The sequence below is a fragment of the Triticum dicoccoides genome, chromosome 5B, assembly GCF_002162155.2.
Source record: "Triticum dicoccoides isolate Atlit2015 ecotype Zavitan chromosome 5B, WEW_v2.0, whole genome shotgun sequence".
Classification (NCBI taxonomy): Eukaryota; Viridiplantae; Streptophyta; class Magnoliopsida; order Poales; family Poaceae; genus Triticum; species Triticum dicoccoides.
This window is the reverse complement of record NC_041389.1, coordinates 523,924,383-523,951,176: the sequence shown is the minus strand read 5'-3', so window position 1 is coordinate 523,951,176 and position 26,794 is coordinate 523,924,383. Positions and strand designations below refer to the sequence as shown.

Genomic DNA, 26,794 nt, shown 5'->3' with positions numbered 1-26,794 from the left:
AGTAATATTTTTCAGTACATGTATACTGTATTCCAATATTAATCAACCAGCCTCATCAAGCAAACCCTCAAGTGCATAATCCATCAAGAATTAAACATTGACATTACAATGTCGACTAGCTTATATACATTAATTCCATCCAGCCTCATCAAGCAAACCCTCAAGTGCATAATCCAGCAAGAATTAAACATTGACATTACAATGTCGACTAGCTTGTATACATTAATTCCATCAATAAGCAATTCCATCTAACGAAGATAATAATTCCATGCTTACACAAAGCATGTTTCCACAAAGAGGTTCATGAATAATTAACAAGCAATATTTGGATGTAGTTGAAGGACACAAATTCCTACATTTACTTCTCACTGCTTCGGCTATCAAGGCATTGGGTTGGAACGCAATTTCCTTCTTTTCTGATTGCAGGACATTGGTTGATGCTGTCGAAGCAAGGAATTTACTTGAAAATCCACGACACTGGAGGATCATACCTATACTTGCAGATTTCCTCAATATTGCTTCACGCCTCAACTCTTTCAAGGTCACACATTCCTAGGATCAAGAATCTCCTTGCCCACTCTCTAGCCAAGAAGGCTTTCTTATGCAGCAGTAGAGCCTCCGGATGTAATTTCAGAATGGTCTTTGAAGCCATTTTTTTTCCTTTAGGGATGCCTCTCCGCTCCTTGTACACTGTTTAGGTTGCTAAAATATAAAGTTAAGCCCTCTTTGAGGGAAAGAGGGCTTCAATTTGCCAAAAAGAAAAGCTCAACTTGACCCACAGATGCAAACGACAGATTGCTTATCCTACAAAACTAACCAATTAGTACACCTCTAGCCCTAAGGAACACTATGATGTCCCACGCTAAAAAGAAGTCCATAGCAATCAGCTCAAACATCAACCAGTCATTACAATGGATCAAAACCCTTTTTTGTAGTTGATGGAAACAATTGTTTGCATTGTAAAGAAGATAAAACTGTAAAGCTGGAGACAAGTAATCCTCAATACGATGGAACAGAACAATTGTTATGCAGTTGGAGCAGAGTACTATATTTTTAAACAACACATCAAAAGCTTGTATATTCCATACTGACCATAGCTATATAGTAACTCCTGGAATTGCCATACATTATGTAGTGAACAAAAAACTGCAAAATCTTCTCATAGAAATATATCAGATTAATAAATATACTTTGAAGGCAAAAAAGTACTCTTTCATCATATCATGCATCAGTACATTGTCTAACTAATTGTTCCCATAAGGTAAAATAACAGATAGTACGATACATTATTCACCTCATCAGTAACAACTGCTCTATATACTCAGCAGGCTTCCTTCGTAAATGCCAATGGATTCTGAATCTTTCAGTTGTAGCACATCAGTGTAAGTGTCATTTTTTAAGTCATAACAACGCAGAAATCCCTCTCTATCCCCAAAGAAATTCGCTTCACTGAAGAAGATCCTCCCGTCATCTAACATCAGCAAAGGATTGGTAAAACGCCTAGCAACTTGTGAAGGCATGCTGTATTTCTTAACCCAGATACCTTTCTCAAAATCTGTCAAAAACCACAAGTCTATGGATATGCTATAAATATTATGAACCATAACTAAGCAGTTGTTCAACTCTGCCAATTCTAACTGGAGATCAAGTTTTATGTAGGTGTAATGCTCGTTCTCTTGCACAAAACTCTGCACCTGTTCTGGACCACGTAAAACACCCCACTCCTCCGTCTCGAGGTTAAACGAAGCTACGCTACCAGGTTCAATGGTAATAACCCCAGTTTTAGAATAATTGCTGTAAAAGTCTTTCAAAAAGTACACCACCCCATCGACGACCACACATCTCATTGATCTACTGGGAAAGATGTGGGGCGACGGAGGGTCTTGCTTTCTCCTCCAGCTTCCATGGTTGGCGTCATCAAAGGTAATAACCTCACATACTTTCCGGTCACGAATTTCAGAGACGCGGAGCGCCTTGTACTCTCTTGTGGAGGAGACCTGCCCAAAAGCACACAACGCGACTCGGCAGTGCCATTCCTTTGTCCACTCCACCTCTAGCTCATGCGCTAATTCCTTCGAGAAGCCCGTCGGCAAGGCGATGCTATCTCCAGTGGCCGGGTTCAGCACCGAGAAGGCCCAAGAGTAAAACTTCCAGTTGAAACAGACGCGGTCTAGCCGCGCGCGCACAACACGGATGCTATCGCCCTTGATCTGGCGTTCGACATCGCCGGACAACCTGCTCATCGGAACAACTTCATACCCGGCGCTTGGTATCCGCTTCACCACATTGCCGGACAAATCCGAAATCTCAACGCCGTTGATCCCGTTGTCGTCGTGGTAGGCTGTGGCGAGGAGCGGGGGCGCCGTTTGGTGGCGTGACTTGTGCGCCGCGACGAAGTGCTGGTCGGAGGTGAGGGCGCGCCAGGAGGGGCAGACGACGCGGAGGCGGCAGAGCTCCTTGGCCGGGATCCGCAGGAGCACCTAGTACAGCGCGTCCGCGGGCAGGTCGCCGGAGCTGGAGGCGGCGGGGCGCGGCTTCGAAGACGACATCGCCGTCGGCTGTGGTAAATAGATGCGGTGAGCAAAACGAGGGCGACGATGAATTGAGATGGGGTTGTGCGCCTAGGGTTCGAGGAAGTTGGTCTTACCGAGAGCGCTGGCGGTGGGCAGGCAATCGCCGGAGACGAGAAGGGCGGAGGGGAAAGCGGCCGGCGGTCAGCGGTCATCGCAGTTGTCTAGGGTTTCGGCGTTTGGGACTCCCGTGGAGAGAGAGAGGGTCCCAGTCATTTGGGCTGAACTAAATTGGGCCCCAGGCTTCTGGCTGTAGTTCAGGCCCATGGCGAACTGTGTTTGTACTCGTTTTTTCCTTACTATTTTGCGACAAAATAATTCTTGCTTTCCCTAAAAAAAAAGACAAAATAATTCTTGCTGGACTTGGTCGATGCTGCGTTCTCTTGCAGCATCAGTCCCTCTGGCTGTGATGCTTGAGCTTGTACTACTAAGACGATGCTGTGCTTTTGCATGCGTTTCGATTTTGTTATTTTAGATATTGTCTGAGCTTCTGGTTTCGCCTCCACAAGCTCATGCGAGGGCATGAACGTTGTTTTAACAATATAAGGTACACATGTGCCAAAACATACCATGAGGGCTCATTTGGTAGTCAAGGGAGGGTCACCCAGGGCACCAAATCCTCAAAGGGGATTTTTACCAGCACATGGGGATCCCCTTCTCTCGATGGGGGAGATTAGTCGTGATAGTTTGGCGGCAAGGGAAGTGGGAGGGGGAGAGCCAGGGATCGATAGGTGGATGTGCTCCAGGAGGGGGAGAGCCAGGGACCGATAGGTGGGTCTCTCGATAGGGAGGAAAAGCAGAGGCAGAGGCGGTCAATCGCGAGAGAGCCAGGCCAGGGATCTCTTTCCCGATGCAGCGATGCGTGGATTATCTTTCCGTGGAAGTGATGTAGATGAGGGCAGTTTACCCCGTCGGCAAGACGTCCAAATGCACAGGCGGTTTTGCCCAGGCCTGAGTTGCCTCAGTGGTTTCCATACCCTGGTTTTAGGCGGGGATCCCGGAGGCATCCGCTGCAACCAAATGAGCCCTAAAAGTGGTTTACCATGTAAGCTCTATGTTGAGTCGGGATAGCTAAACGAGATACAAAGGCACGAAATAATATAGAGACAACTTGTTGGTTATACTTCCTTCGTTCCTAAATATAAACCTTTTTAGATATTTCAATATGAAGTACATATGAAGTAAAATGAGTGAATCTACACTCTAAAATAAGTCTATATACATATGTATGTAGTTCATATTGAAATCTCTAAAATGGCTTATATTTAGGAAAAAGAGGGAGTACTTAAACAATGGATAGGAAGACAAGAAACAATCTTCAGGCTTCTGCATCTTCCTCCTTCGGCAAATCTTGACAACGGACATTGACAGCGGCCATCGTCTCGATTGCAAAGTACACCCACGAAAATTTGGTGACAAAGATCAACGGAATACTTAGAACATGGGATGCCATAAAACTAATAAAAAGCGGCATCATGGCCTCAAATCGGCATCAAAGCTTTGTGTCTTGCCATAAACAAAGTCCAAGAGCAAATGATCCACTATGTTATAATCGAAAACATCATCACAACAAGAAAGATTTCCTTTTGGTTAATCTTCGACATGTTTGTGATGAGGCAAACCAAAAGAACGTTAACGTTAAGGGGCAACACAACTATGCCAACCATGAACACGTAGATATGCGTCGTGCTATCGTTCTCCTTCTCCTATTTGCTCCTACCAGCGGAGAGCGTGGTAAGAAAGTCGGCAACAATAACGACTTGCTCACTCCCGACCTCCAAGCGATAGACGGCGAGAGCGTAACCGACATGGCCTGCCGCCCACACGGTCTCCAGGTGAACGACGGCTAAGCTAACGGTAGGGCCAATATAGTTGTGAAGGACCAAGGCCAGCAAGGGGTTATAAGAGATGCCCAAGAACATACCAGCAACACTCCTCCACATCCACGAGAGGCAAATGGTGAGGAAGAAGAAGATGCGGCAAAACCACATCGATATCTTCCAGTGGGTCGTAGAAGTAGTGTAGCAGGGCAGACGGTGCATCCTCACTGGTCGTAGGACACACACCATCGGCAGGGGACGACATGTTGGAGTAATCGGCGGGCATCGCTGCCCAAGGATCAATACACATAACTAGTCGCTCAGCAACACACCACACAGTGCAGGATTTTCATTTCAACGAGCCGCCAAGCGTCGTTGTCTCTTCATGTATATGTAGGGTTTTAGAGCATCTACAGCCGGTCGCCCAAAACCCGCCTCAAACGACTGGGAGGACGACCCGGTCATTGATTGGTCACGAAAATGCAACCCAGATGGGCCTCAAACGCTGGGGCTGATCGACACTCCTCATAGCCATGTAGGACCGACGATGGGATCCCACAGGAAAACACTCCGAAACCCGACGGTTCGAAACTCATCTCCACCATCGGACCGATGGCTCCGCGTGGCGCCGCTCCGGCGGGCTGCGTAGTGCCACCAAAGGCCTCTGCCCTCCCTCTCTATATATCCAAGAGATGGAAGGGTAGAACTGTTTTTTTGGTTTTTTTCATCTTTTCATCAAAGAGTTGAACAATGAGGATAGATGGCAAGTGCCTGATCGGTTTGATCGGGTCGTGTATGAACAAAGTTCAAATCGTTCATTCATTAGGATGCCTCAGCTGCATACATCACCGCACTTCCACTTGACACCTATTTAAATGGCTCGTCTCACCGTTACCTTATCCTATTTCCATACTTCTGTCGCTCCATCCCCGTATGGGTGGAGAACCCGTCGCTGTGTCGGTTGTGATATCGAAGGCTCTAAGGAAGTCAGAGGAGAGAGCACTCATCTTGGGGTGGGCTTGCTACTTATATGCTTTCAACAGTTATCCTCTCTACACTTGGCTACCCAGCGTTTACTGTAGGCACGATAACTGGTACACCAGAGGTGCGTCCTTTCCGGTCCTCTCGTACTAGGGAAAGGTCCTCTCAATGCTCTAACGCCCACACCGAATATGGACGAACTGTCTCACGATGTTCTGAACCCATCTCACGTACCGCATTAATGGGCGAACAACCCAACAATTGGAACCACCTACAGCTCCAGGTGGCGAAGAGCCGACATCGAGGTGCCAAACCTTCCCGTCGATGTGGACTCTTGGGGAAGATCAACATGTTATCCCTAGAGTAACTTTTATCCGTTGAGCGACGGCCCTTCCACTCGGCACCATTGGATCACTAAGGCCGACCTTCGTCTCTGCTCGACGGGTGAGTCTTGCAGTTAAGCTCCCTTCTACCTTTGCACTCGAGGACCAACGTTCGTCTGGCCCGAGGAAACCTTTGCACGCATCTGTTACCTTTTGGGAGGCCCAGGCCCCATAGAAATTGTCTACCTGATTTTCCTTGGCCGCACAAGGTTAGAATTCGATCTCCTCCAGAGTAGTATCTCACTGATGGCCCGACTATTTAAGCCGACCGCCGGAACCACAACCCTACCCGTCGACATTTCCCCCTCCCGTCCGTGGCCCTCGCCACTTTCCACTCGCCGTCTGCCACCACTAGTAGCCATGCCCCCACGCCGCCGGGTAAGGAGTGTTGGAAAACATAGTACAAAACAAAAAAATTGTCCTACGATCACCCAGAAACACTATGAAGATGCATATAAGGTTTGAATCAATGATCGTTTACAGACTCCGGAGTGCACCGGAAGTAGACAAGTCGATGTAGATCGTACTTGGAGTCCCATGAAAGACCGTCTTTGTTTGTAAATAGGTAGTACACATGCATCGAACTTATCTAACTTCGTTTGACATATTATAGGAAAGACTACTTAGTTTCATCATGTGAAACTAATGCTATTAGATTTGGAATATTTTTTGTAACATCACACTAAATTTAAGAAACGTTAATATATGAGTGATGGTGGGAGAATATACCATTTTTGCATAAACATTGGATTGAAGACAAATGGCTCAGATAAAAAAATACCCATCCTATAAAGATACATGTTTCCTAGAGCAATTAGTTGACAATACTCTGAGATCAAACTGATTTATTTCCTACAATCTTCCGGCCGAAATCACTCTTCTGACCTTTTCAGCAATCTTTGTTATAAAGTGAACTCGACATGAAAGTATTTCACGATATAAACCTTTTAGGAACGCCACAGCCCGTGACGTTTCTTCTCGATATGAAAACGCCGAGATAGCTTACGTTTCGGCTCCACACTCAAACGCCGAGCTAGCACGCGTTTTTGCTCCATAAGAAAACGCCAAGATGGCTGGCGTTGCTGCCCAGGCCGAAACGCCACGAGCCTTGGCGTTTCCATATGCATGCATACATTTCTATCCCAAATAAATGAGACGTGCCTGCTCCTATCCAAGAACTAGGATCGTAGCCCATGCAGCTCAAAGCTAAATCACCTCATGCAAGAATATCTACTGTCTTGTCTTATATGGTACTAGTAATACAGTGTAGTACAAGAGCTAGCCGCTTGAAGAAAAATGCAGCTAACCATGAGCTAGTACTGCAGGCTACATGCACTCACGCAACAAGTAGACAAGACGTATGCTGTATGCATGCCGTGCTTTGATGCATGCATGTAAGGGTCCGTGAGCACTTAAAATATATGTAGTACTCCACCATCTCCTAACTAGCATGCAAAGAAAGTCTACTAATGATTTGCATGCACAAACAAAGAGTACTATTTGCATGCACTCGAGAGTTTCAGCTAGAAACGCCAAAGCTCATGGCGTTTCGGCCTGGGCAGCAATGCCAGCCATTTTGGCGTTTCCATATGGAGCAAAAACGCGAGCTAGCTCGGCGTTTGAATGTGAAGCCGAAACGCGAGCTGTCTCGGCGTTTTTATGTGGAGAAAAAACGCTACGGGCTGTAGCGTTGCTAAAAGGGTCAGATCGTGAAATACTTTCGTGTCAAGTTCATTTTGTGACAAAGATTGCTGAAGAGGTCAGAACAGTAATTTTGGCCCAATCTTCATGCAAACCATTGTTCTCAACTTCTCATAGATACGGACGAAATAATCTTCCCCTAATCTTCCCCTCTTCCCTTAATCTCTATCTCTAATCTAATAATAAAGCAAATTGGGTTTCTGGTCGTACGTCATAAAACCTATCCTTGAAGTTGGCAAGAATTACCCACCAATGCCACCCTAAGTGGCAAAAACGATTCGGTTTTATTAGGTGACCGCTGGTTGCGTTTATGTACAGCTAGGCCCTCACATTGACAAGAAGCATGCAAGCACCCGACTGGCTTAGGCACAACCTTCACAGCGGGGGGACTTGGGTTCGATCCCCATCTTTGTCCTATTTTTTACTGCCTTTCCCCGGCTTCAGCCCAGCTCATTTTTCTTTTTACATTTTTTTCCACAGATTCAAAAATTATTTGAAATATTCATATCTTTTAAATGCTAACTCCAAATTTAGCATGTTATACATGAAAATCTATCGGAAAAATGTGTAGATTCTAAATATGATATTGTCTTGGCCCAGCTACTTTTTAAACTTTTTTTTCCACAGGTTCAAGTATTTTTTGAAATATTCCTATCTTTCAAACGCTAACTCCAAATCTAGCATTTATATATGAAAATCGCTCAGAAAAATGTGTAGATTCTAAATATGATATTATCTTACATGTTAGTACTTTTTTAAATTGTGTTTATGGTGCACACTTAGTTAGTACTTTTCTTTTCTATACCTATATATATAACGTACGTTTCTTACTCCCGTTTTTTCATACGTAAAGGATAAAAATAGAAAAGAAAAAAATCATCCATCATTCAGCTTCGTTTTTTTGGCATGCAAGGAACTAGGGTTGTTTCGCTCAGACGTAGACATTCTTTTATTGATCTTCAAGCATACGAAGAGATGACCCAAAAAACGTTTAACAAAACCCTTTTATTAAGATTTTTTTTACAACTTGATGCAAATTTCAAGCATTGCTTCAACTTAAGAAATAATGGCTTTGTATGAAAAATTTGAAATCAGGTTCTTTAAGATCAAAATTGTCGTACAAAAACCACTCCAAAACTATTGTATGTGTAGCATGCTTCTTAATGTAGTACTACTTATATGAATTTTCGCTGGCACCCGATGTTGTTGGGCCATTTGCATGGTTATTTCGGTGGACACATCAATTAATTCTCCCGTTGCAACGCACGGGCATATGTGCTAGTCTTTACCTAATAATAAAGCAAATTGGGTTTCTTTCGTCCGTCATGACATTTTTCAGAAAAGTCCCTCTATTTCAGAGAATTCAACCCGCAGTCCTGGTTTAAGTTAAAACGAATCGTTATTTTGTATTTTACACAAAATTCCCTGTTTTTTCTTCAAATCAACCCGCCGTCCGGATTTAAGTCATACCCAAACCGTTATTTTACATTTTTCAAACCCCCCATGATGTTTTAGGTAATTCATCCGCGGATCATATTTAAGTCAAACAAATGCTTTTTAAAATCATCCATATCTTTTAAATCGTAACTCCGATTTAAACATGTTATATATGAAATTTGATTAGAAAAATATGTAGAATATGAATATGCGATTATTTTTACCTGTTAAGTATTTTTAAATATTATTTTTGAATATATTCGAGTCAAACCAAATGATTTTCTAAATTATCTGTATCTTTTAAACCGTAACTTTGATTTTAACATATTATATATGAAATTTCATTAGAAAAATGCGCGGAATCTAAATATGATGTTAATTTTACCTGTTAAATATTTTTAAAATATTGTTATGGAAGCAAACTTATAATTTATAGCGCAATTGTTTTTTTCATACCGGCAGCGATCTGGATTGCAAATAAACACCCCACTATAACCATATACGAAAAAAACATCAATAACTACACATGCATACCTCTGAAAAATGTCGTATGGGAAAACAACAGATTTCTCATCGCGAGAGTGAGAGAAAGCGAGCGAGCGAGAGAGAGAGAGAGAGAGAGAGAGGGAGAGGGAAGAGAGAGGGAGAGAGAGACGCCTTAGGATTAACCATATTCAACACACGTTTTTTTGTTGTTTTGTGTGAACACCGAGGCCATCACCGGCGAGGGTGAGAAGGAGGATAAGCGGCAACACAAATATGATGCCTCGTAAAAATAAAGGAGATGGACCTATTGTGGTCTTGAGTGATGGTTGTTGAGTTAAGAGCGTGTGTTATGTTTTCTCTCCCGTTGCGACGCACGGGCTCTTTTGCTAGTAATAATAAAGCACGGAGTGCTTCTGGTGGTACGTTGCGACAGTTTTACAGAAAAGCCCTTACGTTTTTAGATATTCAACCTGCAGTTCTATTTTAAATGGACCTGAGAAAATGTTTCATTTTTACAAAAGGCACCCTTCATTTATTTGCATCCAACCCGCGATCCTGCGTCCGCCGCCGCCGACCGCACCCAACGCCTCCATGCGCGGGCTCGCGCTCGAGCCTCCCCTCCACCCCGCGCAGGCCAGCCACCGGAGCGCCGCCGTCGGACTAAGGCGCCACCCTGCCCTCCTCTCCTTCCCTCCTCGCCCTCCACTTCTATCTCTCACCTCCCTCTCTCTCTCCTTCGCAGGAAGCCATGGCCGCCGGGCCTCCATGCCTCCACGAGCTCGCCGCCGGCCTGTGACTCAAAGAGAGGGAGACGACGAGAGGCGGTCGAGGCCAATGCGGGAGATGCTCCTACTGACACGCACATGCAGAATCGCGACGGCGGGCGTCAGTGAAGATTCCGATGAATGACGCGGGCATGACGACGGGAGTTTTGAGATCTGGGCAGCGCCGTTGTTGTGGTGCTGACACGCACATGCAGGATCGCAACGGCAGCTGTCGGTGAAGGCTCCGAATGACGCGGGCGTGACGGTGGCTGTTCTGAGATCCATGGGCGGCGCCATTTTTGTGTTGGAGTTGCTGCTTCCTGCTCGAGAGAGAAGAGAGGGTGAAGAGAGAGAGAGGAGACCGGGGAGAAGCGCGGGAGGGAGCTGGCTCACCAGTGGGGTTCTACTGCAGATCGCCGGCGGGGGGTGGAGGGGTGGCTCGACCCACTGGGTTCGCTGCGGGGAAGAAGGGCCCTTGAGCTGCCTCCTTCGTGGACGAGGGTGTGAGGAGGCGCTCGCTCGACTCACTCGGGTTCGAGCTGCGGGAGAGGGGCGCCTGCTCGTGCCTGTTTCTTGGACGAGGGAGCGAGGAGGCGCTCGCGCTCGAGCACGGTGGGGATCTGTGGGAGGGATTCGCTTGAGATGGGGAAATTTGTTCTAATCCAGCTGGAAAAAAATTGGGTGGATACCGGCTGCAAAACTCCTCCCTGCATACCCGATCCGATCTGCCGCCACCTGTCCTACCAATGCATCCCACGGCATCTGCTCGCGCCGGTGTAGCGCTCCTTTCTTCGGCTCGTTCCGTCGCTCCCGGCGCTTCCGCTCGGCTTGATCCGTAAGCTGCTATATCGGCTCAAGAAACCGAACACAATCCCCATCTTGTTCCACGTCCAGCGGACAGCCAAGGCCGAGCGATGCCGGTGGAGCAAGATGGCGGCGCCCGCGGAGCGGAGTGGCGGCGACGGCGGACTAGGAGGCACCATGGACACCTATGCCCAGGGCTCCACGAGTGGTGCGCGTCCGTGGGAGAGCTGCTCAAACTGCCGGCGTTAGAAGACCCAAATCAGATGTCAGCCGCCGTGGACGACCGAAGTTGGGCATGGAGGCGCCCTTGCTGGCTCACGGCGTGCAGCACCCGGTCGGCGAGTATGTCCTCATCCGCATGGTTTACATCATCCAAGGCGGCGACAGGGCCGAACTCCGGTGTGGCGACTCCCGTCCTTCTCGATGGAGGCAACACTAAAGGCAGCGGGAGCACGACCCGCGGCGGCCATGGCTCTCGTTCCGGGCCGATACAGCCATGGGACAGAGAGGGCGGCGAGGCGTTCTGGCGCGGTGCGGCCATCGCTGACCCAGGGATCCCACGCCCACCAGTCTGATCGCGTGGAGAAGAAGGCTCCGATCCCTCGGCCATGGAAAGTCCGATTTACCGCGGAAGTGATTGATACGGAGCCGCATAGTTTGTTTCCTAGAGCCGATGCAAGGTACTGAGCCGAGAAGCGTACGTGCGGGTGGGGATGAGAGGATGCCGTGGGATGCGTTGGTAGGACAGGTGGCGGCAGATTGGATCGGGTATGCAGGGGAGGAGTTTTGCAGCCGGTATCCGATCTGCCGCCACCTGTCCTACCAATGCATCACGACATCCGCTCGGGCCAGTGTAGCGCTCCTTTCTTCGGCTCGTTCCGTCGCTCCCGGCGCTTCCGCTCGGCTCGATCCGTAAGCTGCTATATCGGCTCAAGAAACCGAACACAATCCCCATCCTGTTCCACGTCCAGCGGACAGCCAAGGCCGAGCGATGCCGGCAGAGCGAGATGGCGGCGCCCGCGGAGCGGAGTGGCGGCGACGGCGGACCAGGAGGCACCATGGACACCTATGCCCAGGGCTCCACGAGTGGTGCGCGTCCGTGGGAGAGCTGCTCAAACTGCCGGCGTCAGAAGACCCAAATCAGATGTCAGCCGCCGTGGATGACCGAAGTTGGGCATGGAGGCGCCCTTGCTGGCTCACGGCGTGCAGCACCCGGTCGGCGAGTATGTCCTCATCCGCATGGTTTACATCATCCAAGGCGGCGACAGGGCCGAACTCCGGTGTGGCGACTCCCGTCCTTCTCGATGGAGGCAACACTAAAGGCAGCGGGAGCACGACCCGCGGCGGCCATGGCTCTCGTTCCGGGCCGATACAGCCATGGGACAGAGAGGGCGGCGAGGCGTTCTGGCCCGGTGCCGCCATCGCTGATCCAGGGATCCCACGCCCACCAGTCTGATCGCGTGGAGAAGAAGGCTCCGATCCCTCGGCCATGGAAAGTCCGATTTACCGCGGAAGTGATTGATACGGAGCCGCATAGTTTGTTTCCTGGAGCTGATGCAAGGTACTGAGCCGAGAAACGTACGTGCGGGCGGGGATGAGAGGATGCGGTGGGATGCGTTGGTAGGACAGGTGGCGGCAGATTGGATCGAGTATGCAGGGGAGGAGTTTTGCAGCCGGTCTCCACCCAATTTTTCCCATCCAGCTGACTATAAACAGCTGGGCCACGCGTCCACTACAGGGTCCCACGCACCGCTACCTCATCTCTTTTCTGGTCCAGTCATTTCCTCCCATCGATCACTATCCACACATGACCTTATCTCTCCACCGTACACATCAAGTGACACACATTTTTTTTCTTTTTACAGGGAAAGGGCCCCAAACGGCCCGGAAGCTGTATTAGATAAGACTGTGGTGATACAAGTTACATGGATGTACTAAAACAAGAAAAATACGGCACAACTATCAGATTTTACTAGAAAGACTCTAACATAAAAGTGGGAAAAGTAAGTAAGTAACTAGGTCCTCTACCACCAATCTTGAACTGAAGCTCCAGAACACGGACGATGCCGATGCTGCGAGGAGCACCACCCTGCAGGCCTATTCAAAAACTATTCGTTAGTTACAAAATAGTTTATATGTTCATAAAATATTTGCTTATTCAAAAATGGTCATGCATTTCAAAAAATATTCGCTAAATCAAAAAATGTTAGTGGATTTCAAAAATTATTCCACCAATTTCCAATTAAATATTCTATGAATCTAGAAATGTTTGCCCATTCAAGAAAATTGTTTTAAAATGTTCACAATTTTAAACAAATGTTTGCAAATAGTATAAAATGTTCATGTATTCAAAAATTGTTCTTGATTTTAGAAAATGTTAAAAAAATTGTAAAATGTGCACGGACTTTATTATGTTTTTTCCCTCCCGTTGCAACGCACGGGCCCTTTTGCTAGTAAGTGATTAAAGCATGTTTCTAAGTTGTAATTAAGGTAGTCCAATCTGAAGCTACAATCGGTGGTCTTGGTCAATATAATGAATTTAGTCATAAACCACATTGAAAAGTTTCATGTCATGACCAACTCTATCCCTGTCCACTTACTTTTACTTATAGAAGGCATGACCAATCAATTGTTCCTCTTCCTCCTCTTCTTCTACCTCGGTACCCATACGTCTAAAGATATCGGTCTGTGTGTAAGGCGGGATGCAGCGAGTGCTTCTTTGAGTGGTTCTTCCAGCGTCGAATTCATCCACTCCTTGGATAGCCTTGTTTCTTATGTCGACGGCGATCACACATGCCTTGTGATCCTTGTGCATCGGCTTGGTCAAGATGTAAACGACGTCATCGTCATGGCGGCTCAGAAGAGGGTTGCAAACTCGGAGCCTTGTCAAGACCGGCTTTTCCTCCGTGTCCTCATCGTCTGGCTCTTCAGGCAACAGGCCGGAATGTGTGGTGTGGTCCACCATGATCTTGGAAGCTTTCAGGTGGCGGCCCTGCTGCCATTTCACCCATGGGTCCTTCATCCTCCATGTATCCGCTTGCCAGTCTCCGGAGACGTCAGTAGTGCAGACGCCGGGGCTGTACATGGCGAAGTACTTGATGACGCCGCCGCCACCGGTGATGTCCCGAACGATCGGCCCCATGGCTTCCAGATCGGACTCCGACGTGTGGTGCTCAGTAGTGCCGTCGGCGTAGACATAGGTCTGCCTCATGCTTTGGAGTTGGAGATCGGACTCCGGCGGCGACGGCGGCGGGATGAAGCGCAGCTCGTCGTTGTTGCGGCCCCGGAGCACGTCGTAGACGAGGATGCCGTGCCAGAGGTCAACCCAGCCAATCGAGCCGTGCCTTCCTCCAATCGTGATCACCTTGTTCGTGACAGCGTACGAGCACTTGGTGTTCGTGGGCCAGTCGACGTGGACCAGCTTGGTGCTCCATGCCAAGGTCTCCGAGTCCAACAGGTGGATGTAGCGCGTGGTATGGCGCTCAAAGGTTGTGTAGGGGTCTGAGACAAGGGCGGCGAGGAAGAACTTATCATCAGCGCGGCAGCTCAGGATTCCGACCTTCTTCTCGTGGTAAAGCTGGTGTTGGGGGTCGGGGATCAAAAGAAGAAGCGGCGGACGGCCGCCGGTGCCGGTGCGGTATACGAACAACTCGTCCGCGCGGCCGTCCCCGAATCTCTGCCGACGGGAGACGGAGATGTGGATGAGCGCGAGGTCGTCATCCGTGGCGACGACCAGCGGCAGCTCGGGGAACGCGTCGGGTGGCAGGCCAGGGCAGTGGGCTGCGAGGTGGGAGACGCGCGGCGGGCGGGCGATCCAGAAGGTGACCTGGATGGGGCTGCCGTTGCTCCTGGCGGCGGCGGCGGTGGTGGCGTTGCGCTCGCCGTCGATGTAGGCCAGAGGGTCGAGGAGGACCGTCCATGGAGGAGTTGGGGAGTCCGGGTCGTCTTCATTGTCGTCGGCGCGGCCGGCTGGACGGAGCCAGCGCGGCCTACGGGGAAGGGACTCGACGTGAGCCATGGAAACTGGAGCTGAAGAAGGGAGGAGGACAAGGCGGCCGAGGAGATCATATACCCTACTGCGCCGTAAGTAGTCCTAGGGTTTTATTCCTTTTTTTAGACGAGTTTCGGGCTTTATTCAGCTCCTTGGGCTGTGCACGAAAATAAATGTATCTTGGGTTTTCTTTATGCAAACATAGATTTTTTAAGGGTATCTCTAACAGATCCCCAAGCTGCCGTTCCGAAAAAATTGTTTACGGCATCCCGTAAACGTTTTTTGTAGGACGCAAGGCGCGTTGCAAGAACAAATCCTGCATAGTGAACCTCCAAATTTATACAAACTACTTCACGCTAAAATCATCTCATCGGAGTTCATCACACAAGCATAGCATAGGGGAGTTCATCACGCATAGCATATGGGTGTTTTTAGTACAAACCATAATTAAACATAACCGAAATTTAAAAATGCATAGCGTAGATCTACTCGTCGCCGGAGTCCTCGACGGAGCCGCTGTCGCTCCTGTGACTGGGCGGGGGCTCATTGTCGTGGGGAGTGTCGTAGATTAGTGTGGAGCAGAGGGTGGCCTGCAGCTGGAACTCCTCGAGGAGTGCCGGCATGCGCGCGGCCGCAGCTACATCTCGAGCTGCGTCGACCTCCTTCGTGTGGAACCACGCGAGCTCCGCCTTCCGACGGTGCTGCAGCGCCGGATCGAAGATGTCACCGAGGCGACGGAAGTTGGTCCGAGCCCTGGCGTCTACATTGCGGACTTGGCGTCGTGCTTGCGTGCCGCCTCCCTCTACCCGTCTGATAACCCACAAGTATAGGGGATCGCAACAGTTTTCGAGGGTCAACCCAAATTTATTGATTCGACAAAAAGGGAGCCAAAGAATATTCTTAAGTATTAGCAGTTGAGTTGTCAATTCAACCACACCTGGATAACTTAGTATCTGCAGTAAAGTATTTAGTAGCAAAGTAGTATGGAAGTAACGATAACAGTAGCAAAAGTAACAGTAGCAGTTTTGTAGTAATTGTAACAGTGGCAACGGCAAAGTAACTAAGCAAAGAACACTATGTAAAAAGCTCGTAAGCATTGGATCAGTGATGGATAATTATGTCGGATGTGATTTCTCATGTAATAGTTATAACACAGGGTGACACAGAACTAGCTCCAGTTCATCTATAGGCATGTATTTCGAATATAGTCATACGTGCTTATGGAAAAGAACTTGCATAATATCTTTTGTCCTACCCTCCCGTGGCAGCGGGGTCCTATTGAAAACTAAGAGATATTAAGGCCTCCTTTTAATAGAGTACCGGACCAAAGCATTAACACTTAGTGAATACATGAACTCCTCAAACTACGATCATCACTAGTAAGTATCCCAATTATTGTCACTTCGGGGTTAACGGATCATAACACATAACAGGTGACTATAGACTTGCAAGATAGGATCAAGAACTCACGTATATTCATGAAAATATAATAGGTTCAGATATGAAATCATGGCACTTGGGCCCTAGTGACAAGCATTAAGCATAGCAAAGTCATAGCAACATCAATCTCAGAACATAGTGGACACTAGGGATCACACCCTAACAAAACTAACTCGATTACATGGTAAATCTCACCCAACCCATCACCGTCCAGCAAGCCTACGATGGAATTACTCGCGCACGGCGGTGAGCATCATGAAATTGGTGATGGAGGATGGTTCATGATGACGACATTGCCGAATCCCCCTCTCCGGATCCCCGAACAGACTCCAGATCAGCCCTCCCGAGAGAGTTTAGGGCTTGGCGGTGACTCCGTATTGTAAAACGCGATGAATCTTTCTCTCTGATTTTTTTCTCCCCGAACGTGAATATATGGAGTTGGAGTTGAGGTCGGTGGAGGTCCAGGGGGCCCACGAGGCAGGGTGGCACACCCTGGGGGGCGCCCCCCACCCTCGTGGACAGGGTGTGGGCCCCCTGACGTTGATTCTTTCGCTAATATTTTTTATTAATTCCAAAAAGTTGCTCCGTGGATTTTCAGGTCATTCCGAGAACTTTTATTTCTGCACAAAAATAACACCATGGCAGTTCTACTGAAAACAGCGTCAGTCCGGGTTAGTTCCATTCAAATCATGCAAGTTAGAGTCCAAAACAAGGGCAAAAGTGTTTGGAAAAGTAGATACGATGGAGACGTATCAACTCCCCCAAGCTTAAACCTTTGCTTGTCCTCAAGCAATTCAGTTGACAAACTGAAAGTGATAAAGAAAAATTTTTACAAACTCTATTTGCTCTTGTTGTTGCAAATATGTAAAGCCAACATTCAAGTTTTCAGCAAAGATTATGAACTAACCATATTCACAATAACACTTAGGTCTCATGTTTACTCATATCAATGGCATAATCAACTAGCGAGCAATAATAATAAATCTCGGATGACAACACTTTCTCAAAACAATCATAATATGATATAACAAGATGGTGTCTCGCTAGCCCTTTCTGAGACCGCAAAACATAAATGCAAAGCACCTTTAAAGATCAAGGACTGACTAAACATTGTAATTCATGGTAAAAGAGATCCAGTCATAGTCATACCCAATATAAATTAATAGTAATGCATGCAAATGACAGCGGTGCTCTCCAGCGGGTGCTTTTTAATAAGAGGGTGATGACTCAACATAAAAGTAAATAGATAGGCCCTTCACAGAGGGAAGCTGGGATTTTTGTAGAGGTGCAAGAGCTCGATTTTAAAATAGAGATAAATAACATTTTGAGCGGTATACTTTCATTGTCAACATAACAACTGAGAGATCTCGATATCTTCCATCCGACACACATTATAGGCGGTTCCCAAACAGAATGGTAAAGTTTATACTCCCCTTCCACCAACAAGCATGAATCCATGGCTTGCCCGAAATAACGGGTGCCTCTAACTAACAACAATCCTGGGGGAGTTTTATTTGTAATTATTTTGATTTGATTTAAGCATGGGACTGGGCATCCCAATGACAAGCCATTTTCTCGTGAGTGAGGAGCGGAGCCCACTCCTCTTGAGAATAACCCGCCTAACATGGAAGATACAGACAACCCTAGTTGATACATGAGCTGTTCGAGCATACAAAACATAATTTCGTTTGAAGGTTTAGAGTTTGGCACATACAAATTTACTTGGAACGGCAGGTAGATACCGCATATAGGAAGGTATGGTGGACTCATATGGAATAACTTTGGGGTTTATGGAGTTTGGATGCACAAGCAGTATTCCCGCTTAGTACAAGTGAATGCTAGAAAGAGACTGGGAAGGGACCAACTAGAGAGCGACAACAGTCATGAACATGCATTAGAATTAATCAACATTGAGTGCAAGCATGAGTAGGATATAATCCACCATGAACATAAATATCGTGAAGGCTATGTTGATTTTATTTCAACTACATGCGTGAACATGCGCCAAGTCAAGTCAGTCAAATCATTCAAAGAAGGATACCACCCTATCATACCACATCACAACCATTTTAATAGCATGTTGGCACGCAAGGTAAACCATTATAAGCTCCTAGCTAATTAAGCATGGCATAAGCAACTATAATCTCTAATTGTCATTGCAAACATGTTTATTTATAATAGGCTGAATCAGGAACGATGAACTAATCATACAAAAACAAGATAGGTTGAGTTCATACCAGCTTCTCTCATCTCAATCAGTCCATCATATATCGTCATTATTGCCTTTCACTTGTACGACTGAACGGTGTGGGTAATAATAATAGTGCACGTGCATTGGACCAAGCTAGAATCTGCAAGCATTCAATTCAAGGGAGAAGACAAGGTAATATGGGCTCTTGGTTAAATAAATAATAATGCATATAAGAGCCACTCAACATTATCATTTTGGTCTTCTCTTCTCGACCCCCAAAGAAAAGAAAAGAAATAAAACTATTTACACGGGAAAGCTCCCAACAAGCAAAAGAAGAACGAGAAATCTTTTTGGGTTTTCTTTTAATTACTACCACTACAGGCATAGAAAGTAAACTAGCTAAAACCTACAACTATTTTTTTGTTTTTTCTTAAGGTTATTTAAACATACAAGAAGAAAGCTAGAAAAAGAAATTAAACTAGCATGGATAGTACAATGAAAAAGTATGAGCACCGACAACTAGAATGAGTGTGTGAACATGAATGTAATGTCGATGAGAAATACGTACTCCCCCAAGCTTAGGCTTTTGGCATAAGTTGGTCTATGCCCATGGATCGCGGCTACTCCCTCCGGTGTACTGAGGAGTGTCATCAGAGAACCACTGGCTGGCGATCTCCTCCGGATCCCACTGATAAAAGGACGGTCGATAAGGGTCAAGTGGCGGTTCCAGCTCAGGCTCTGGAGCCGATGTCTGGCCCCGGTACGCATAAACGGCCTCCGGCAAGACGAGGTATGTGCCTGCAGTTAAGTCAAACAAAGAGGGTGCAGGCAGGATAATAGTCTCACTGTGAGTTTTATGAAATCTCAAATTATACTTAAGCATCTTCTCATCATTTTTAACAATAAACTCATGTGCTACCATACTTTTATAATCTAGAAAGGTAGGTGGCAACAACTTTTCTTCTTTCTCATAATGCCTAATAGGTATCCTGAAGTGTTTAGCAAGGCGTGAAGCATAGATGCCTCCGAAGATGGGGCCCTTTGTATGGTTCAGACTTAATCATTTAGCAACAATAGCACCCATACTAACAGTGTTATCATGAAATAAAGCATGGCACAGAATAATAATATCAGGAACACTAAGGTTTCCACAGTTCCCGCGACCAATTAAGCATCTACTAGCAAATATTGCAAAGTAACGCAAAACAGGAAAATGTATGCTAGTAATTCTTGCATCGAAAACCTTCCTCGTTTCCCCTACAGTAATCATGTCAATAAATCCATCCACATCTTTACGATGTGGTTCCTCTAAGCTGCCCTCGAAGGGTATCTTGCAGACCGCACAAAATTCACGTAGTGACATCTCCCTAGCCTCATCATATAAATGAAACTCTATTGAAGGAGGTGATTTCTTAGGATGGAAGTAAATTTTTTGCATGAAAGTATTAGTGAGTAAGAGATACTGTTCGAGCTGGTCGTGGAGGAAACCGGTGAGACCCGCATCATCAGCCAAAGAATAAAAATCATCATGAATCCCGACTGCTCTCAAGAAATCATCACAAGGCCATTCACACGGCCGAACTTCCGCAACGCGAGGGAGATTATACTTGGGCTTTTTATTCTCCTTACTTTGTTTCTCCTTCGAGCTTTGGCTAGCAAAGCCCCTCAAAAATCTCTTCATCATTTCCTGAAAATTTCTAAAATTTTTAGTAACTCAAAATAAAAGTGAACCAAACTCAACAAAATTGATAGCAACTACTCCCACAAGTTCCTAGAGACTATATCATGCATTAGAACTACTTGGGACCCTATAAATTTGACATGCAAGCTCAAGAACAGGGTCACCTAGGCAGCAAAAATTTGCAATGAATAAAGCACTAGAACAAAAACTAATTGGACCATTGGAGGAGTCACATACTCCCTCTGTCCCAAAATAAGTGTCTCAAGGTTAGTACAACTTTGTACTAGAGCTAGTACAAAGTTAAGACACTTATTTTGGGACGGAGGGAGTACCAAAGAATAATCCCCCAAAACAGTTTTGTGAATGGAGCTTTGAGCAAGGAGATAAAAAAATGGCAGGAAAATGAGCTAGAACACGTGCTTGAGCTGGATGGTGATTTTTTTGGGAGGAAGATGAAGTGTGTGGGTGCAGGAATAAGTGGAGGGGGCCATCATGGGCCCACGAGGCAGGGGGCGCGCCTAGTGTGGTAGGGCGTGCACTGGACCCTCGTGGCCAGGTGCTTGCTCCCCCTGCTGTGTTCTCAGTGCCAGATATTCTCAAATATTCCAGAAAAAATCTTATTTAATTTGCAGGGCATTTGGAGAACTTTTATTTTCGGGGTATTTTTTATTGCATGGATAATTCAGAAAACAGACGAAAAATACTATTTTGCTTTATTTAATCTAATTAACAAAAAGTAAAAAGAGGGTACAGAAGGTTGTGCTTCCTAACTTCATCCATCTCATGCTCATCAAAAGGAATCCACTAACAAGGTTGATCAAGTCTTGTTAACAAACTCATTCCGAATAACATGAACCAGAGAAACTTTGAATGACACTAGGTTACCTCAACGGGGATATGCACATCCCCAATAATAAGAATATCATATTTCTTCTTGACAGTAGGAAGAGGAAATTCAAAACCTCCAATAATAATAGTTGGAATTTTTCCGATAGAATTGATGCTATTAACTTGAGGTTGTTTCCTCGGAAAGTGTACCATATGCTCATTTCCATTAACATGAAAAGTGACATTGCCTTTGTTGCAATCAATAACAGCCCCTGCAGTATTCAAAAAGGGTCTACCAAGGATAATTGACATACTATCGTCCTTGGGAATATCAAGAATAACAAAGTCCGTTAAGATAGTAACGTTTGCAACCACAACAACCACATCCTCACAAATACCGACAAGTATAGCAGTTGATTTATCGGCCATTTAGAAAGATATTTCAGTAGGTGTCAACTTATTCAATTCAAGTCTATGATATAAACAAAGAGGCATAACACTAACACCGGCTCCAAGATCACATAAAGTAGTTTTAACATAATTTTTTTTAATGGAGCATGGTATAGTTGGTACTCCTGGATCTCCTAGTTTCTTAGGTATTCCACCCTTAAAAGTATAGTTAGCAAGCATGGTGGAAATTTCAGCTTCTGGTGTCTTTTTTTTATTTGTAATAATATCTTTCATGTATTTAGCATAAGGATTAACTTTAAGCATATCAGTTAAACGCATACACAAAAAGATAGGTCTAATCATTTCAGCAAAGCGCTCAAAATCCTCATCATCCTTTTTCTTGGATGGTTTAGGACGAAAAGGCATGGGTTTCTGAACCAATGGTTCTCTTTCTTTACCGTGCTTCCTAGCAACAAAGTCTCTCTTATCATAACATTGATTCTTTGATTGTGGGTTATCAAGATCAACAGCAGGTTCAATCTCTACATCATTATTATTGCTAGGTTGAGGATCAACATGAACATTATCATTAACATTATCACTAGGTTCATGTTCATCACCAGATTGTGTCTCAGCATCACAAATAGAAATATCATTGGGATTCTTAGGTGTGTCTACAACAGGTTCACTAGAAGCATGCAAAGTCCTATGATTTTTCTTTTTCTTCTTTTTAGAGGGACTAGGTGCATCTACATTATTTCTCTGAGAATCCTACTCAATTCTCTTAGGGTGATCCTCAGGATACAAAGGTTCTTGAGTCATTTTACCCATTCTAGTTGCTACTCTAACAGCAAAGTCATGTTTATTATTTAATTCATCGAGCAAATCATTTTGAGCTTCAAGTACTTGTTCTACTTGAGTGGTAACCATAGAAGCATGTTTGCTAATGAGTTTAAGTTCACCCTTAACTCTAGCCATATAATCACTCAAGTGTCCAATCATATAGGCATTACTTTTCTTGTCTACCAACATAAGCATTGATTTTTTCTTGTTTAGCCATAAAGTCGTCAAATTCATCCAAGCATCGGCTAGCAAGCTTAGTAGACGGGATTTCAACTTTATCATATCTATAGAGAGAATTTACATTTACTACCTGTGTCGGGTTATCAAGACCATGTATTTCTTCAATAGGTGGTATATTAAGGCCATGTATTTCTTCAACAGGAGGTAAATTATTAACATCTTCAGCTTTAATACCTTTTTCTTTCATAGATTTCTTTGCCTCTTGCATATCTTCAGGACTGAGAAATAGAATACCTCTTTTCTTCGGAGTTGGTTCAGGAGTTGGCTCAGGAGTTGGCTCAGGAAGTGTCCAGTTGTTTTCATTAGTCATCATATTATTCAATAGCAATTCAGCTTGATCAACAGTTCTTTCCTTGAAAACAGAACCAACACAACTATCCAGGTGGTCTCTCGAAGCATTGGTTAGTCCATTATAAAAGATATCAAGTATTTCATTTTTCTTAAGAGGATGATCAGGCAAAGCATTCAGTAATCGGAGAAGCCTCCCCCAAGCTTGTGGGAGACTCTCTTCTTCAATTTGCACAAAATTATATATTTCCCTCAAGGCAGCTGTCGGCGTTCTGGGAACGGGGGTCCCCAGACTTGCCTGCCTGCGGTCTGCAGCGTGGCTCAGCCAGTGGCCCAGTACGCCACGTCTTCATCAGACCAAGTTCAAGACCCTCGCGAGGGGCCAAGCCTCGCGGGGCGGACGATGCAAGGCCTCCTCAGGGGCGGCCTCACCAGGCAGGCTCGCGAGGAGGCGGAGAGATCAAGGCAAGGGGTACCTCGCGAGGTGCCCATGACGCAAGCCATGACGATCAAGACCAGGCAGGCGCCAGGCGGGCGCCAGCCTGCGCAGTGTCCTCGTTTCCTCTTTGGTGCAAAGGGGGCAAGCGCAGGCGCGGATTACCGAGGCATCAGGCAAAGGTTTCCATATCGGTGCAACGAGACCAAGACCAGCAGGACAACAACAGGACGGAGGTCACCATGGAGCCCAAGACGGCGTCATCGCCAGCACCTTTGGCAATCGAAGACCACCTTTAGTCAGGATAGCTTGTACTAGCTGTCCCCTTTCGAAATGGCCGTTGTTGGATCCCTTCCCGCTCAATATTTGGGAAGAGGACCAAGGCCTCTATAAATAGAGATAGCCACCATAGTAGGAAGGCATCTAGAATCTCATCGAGAGCCAAGAGAGACAGATCGATTCCTCCTCAAGCACACCACCACAAGAACACTTCTCCTCGTGAGGCTGTTCTTCCTCTGTACTGTTCATCATCAGCCCAAGAGGCAATCCACCACACCACACACTGGATTAGGGTATTGCACCACAACGGTGGCCCAAACCAGTATAAACCTTGTGTCTCTTGTGTTGTTCATTGATTTAGCTTAGAACTGCGGCGAGGTTGTGGGCGTGTTTCGGTAGGGAGAAGATCTTCATGCACACCCCAGAGTTCGAACCTTAAGGGTTTTCCCGGAACCCGATATCCGACATTTGGCGCGCCAGGTAGGGGTGTGCCGAAATCTTCTTTCCGCTGATCTGCGTTCCACCGCTTTGTCTCATCCATGTCTAGCGACCCGACAATCAACGCCGATCGCTGGGCGGCATGGCCAGCCCATGCCGCGCCGCCTGCCCAAGGTGACCTCAACCCCGCGCCTCAGGCAGCCCGCGCTCCGCAGAATGCTGCGGGGCATGGGCGACGCGGTCAAGCGCTGCCTGCTCTCACTCCACGGCAGGCGTGGTCAGCCTCGAGGGCCTCAAACCATGCCGCGGCCACGGCGCCGCACACCCGATGGGAACATGCAAACATGAGGGCCGCGCTCACTGTGGCTCGAGAGCTGCTGCGGTGCAGGCTGAAGGAGAGCGGCCGACACGTGTTGCTAGAGCGCGTTGCTGAGCTCCTGGATGCTGCAACTTCAGGGGCGCCTCCCTTCCGCGTCCAGCTTCCACCCCAGGCCCCGGGCGGATCATGCGGCAGGCCCATCCGCGCCCATGCGTTCTCAGGCATGCCCCAAGGCCTCATCGATGCCAGCTCAACCATCGGCGCCGGGTGCCAAGCTGCACCAGGACCACCCCTGATGAGCGAAGGCATGCGCATTGCCGCCTACGGCCCGGGCGGGCCGCCGCCCTACCATCCCCAAGACGGTGCATCAGGCCAGGCCACATGGAGCATGGGGCACTATGGCGAAGTCTTCGGGGCAGCGACCTTGGAGACTTACGTGCCCCACATGGTGGATCGGGAATACACGCTGGAAGACGACCCTGGCTTGTTTCTCGGGTCAGGCTGGGAGGAAGAGACGCCAGAAGCCGAGCCTTTTCAGGAGCCTCAAGGAAGCCTCACCAACCGCGCTGGCAGCAGCAGCTATCGGGTACCGCTAATTCCTCAGGAGCAAGCTTATGCTAACCATGGGTCGCAGGAAGTTCAGGTCACTGCAGTGGAAGGCTGCCCCATCTCAGCAACCTCTCTTCCTCCAGGAGGAGAGCACTGGGGGCTGCAAGAGAGGGGTCGGGAGCCAGGCCCCTCCCCAAGGCGCACGGAGCAAGGCATTTCCCGGAGGTAGGCCCTCTGTCGGGGAGGTGCTGCCAAGCCTACCCCCGGCAGAGGACCCGTGGTCGTCGAGGAAACCGCTGGCATCCCCTTTACCACATTGGTGTCGTCCTTGGTCTTCGGCCACCGTCAATGGTGGTAGAGGGTGGCACAAGGCGGGGCCCTCGTCTGGCGATATGAAGCAAGGCCGATACCTATGTAGAAGGCCCAATGCCTGTGAAGCTCGCCGCCTATGACACTCTCACGTAATAATGAGTTGGGGCTGTACATGCCACGGGCACTCCAGAGAGCTGCCCTCGGGCCTCGGGGGCTCCCTCCCACGCCCAGTGGCAGCACTTAGCTCCGCACTGGTGAGAAGACGTCGAAGACTAGACTAGGTGCCGGACGCGGCCTTTTGCTTTTTGCCTCCCTTTCAGTGGCCGAGCTTTGATACGTCTTCGTCGTATCTACTTTTCCAAACACTTTTGCCCTTGTTTTGGACTCTAACTTGTATGATTTGAATGGGACTAACCTGGACTGACGCTGTTTTCAGCAGAATTGCCAAGGTGTTGTTTTATGTGCAGAAAATAAAAGTTCTCGGAATGACCTGAAACTCCACGGAACACCTTAAACAATAAAAAATCATCGCCAAAGATGAAGACCAGGGGGCCCACACCCTGTCCACGAGGGTGGGGGACGCCCCCGCTGGGCGCGCCCCCTACCTCGTTGGCCCCCTGGTGGCCCTCCGACGCCAACTCCATATATTGGCTTTCGGGGAGAAAAAAATCAGAGAGAAGAAATCATCGCGTTTTACGATACGGAGCCGCCGCCAAGCCCTAATCTCTCTCGGGAGGGCTGATCTGGAGTCCGTTCGGCGCTCCGGAGAGGGGGATTCGTCGCCGTCGTCATCATCAACCATCCTCCATCACCAAATTCATGATGCTCACCGCCGTGCGTGAGTAATTCCATCATAGGCTTGCTGGACGGTGTTGGGTTGGATGAGATTTATCATGTAATCGAGTTAGTTTTGTTAGGGTTTGATCCCTAGTATCCATTATGTTCTGAGATTGATGTTGCTATGACTTTGCTATGCTTAATGCTTGTCACTAGGGCCCGAGTGCCATGATTTCAGATATGAACCTATTATGTTTTCATGAATATATGTGTGTTCTTGATCCTATCTTGCAAGTCTATAGTCACCTACTATGTGTTATGATCCGGCAACCCCGAAATGACAATAACCGGGAACACTCCCGGTGATGACCATAGTTTGAGGAGTTCATGTATTCACTATGTGCTAATGCTTTGTTCCGTTTCTCTATTAAAAGGAGGCCTTAATATCCCTTAGTTTCCAATAGGACCCCGCTGCCACGGGAGGGTAGGACAAAAGATGTCATGCAAGTTCTTTTCCATAAGCACGTATGACTATATACGGAATACATGCCTACATTACATTGATGAACTGAAGCTAGTTCTGTGTCACCCTATGTTATGACTGTTACATGACAAACCGCATCCGGCATAATTATCATCGCTAATCCGGTGCCTACGAGTTTTCCATATACTGGTTCTCGCTTATTTACTTTTCTGTTGCTACTGTTACAATCACTACAAAATACCAAAAATATTACTTTTGCTGTCTTTACTTTTGTTACCGTTACCACCACTATCATATTACTTTGCTACTAAACACTTTGCTGCAGATACTAAGTTTCCAAGTGTGGTTGAATTGACAACTCA

The 26,794-nt window shown here is 47.1% G+C and overlaps 1 protein-coding gene across 1 annotated transcript; it reads right to left on the bottom strand.

The window, feature by feature from the left end:
- Positions 1 to 1,221: 1,221 nt before the first annotated feature.
- Positions 1,222 to 2,601, bottom strand: LOC119305984. The gene has a single exon (XM_037582351.1). The coding sequence runs from the start codon at positions 2,241 to 2,243 to the stop codon at positions 1,314 to 1,316; it is 930 nt and encodes a 309-aa protein (XP_037438248.1). The 5' UTR covers positions 2,244 to 2,601; the 3' UTR covers positions 1,222 to 1,313.
- Positions 2,602 to 26,794: the final 24,193 nt, after the last annotated feature.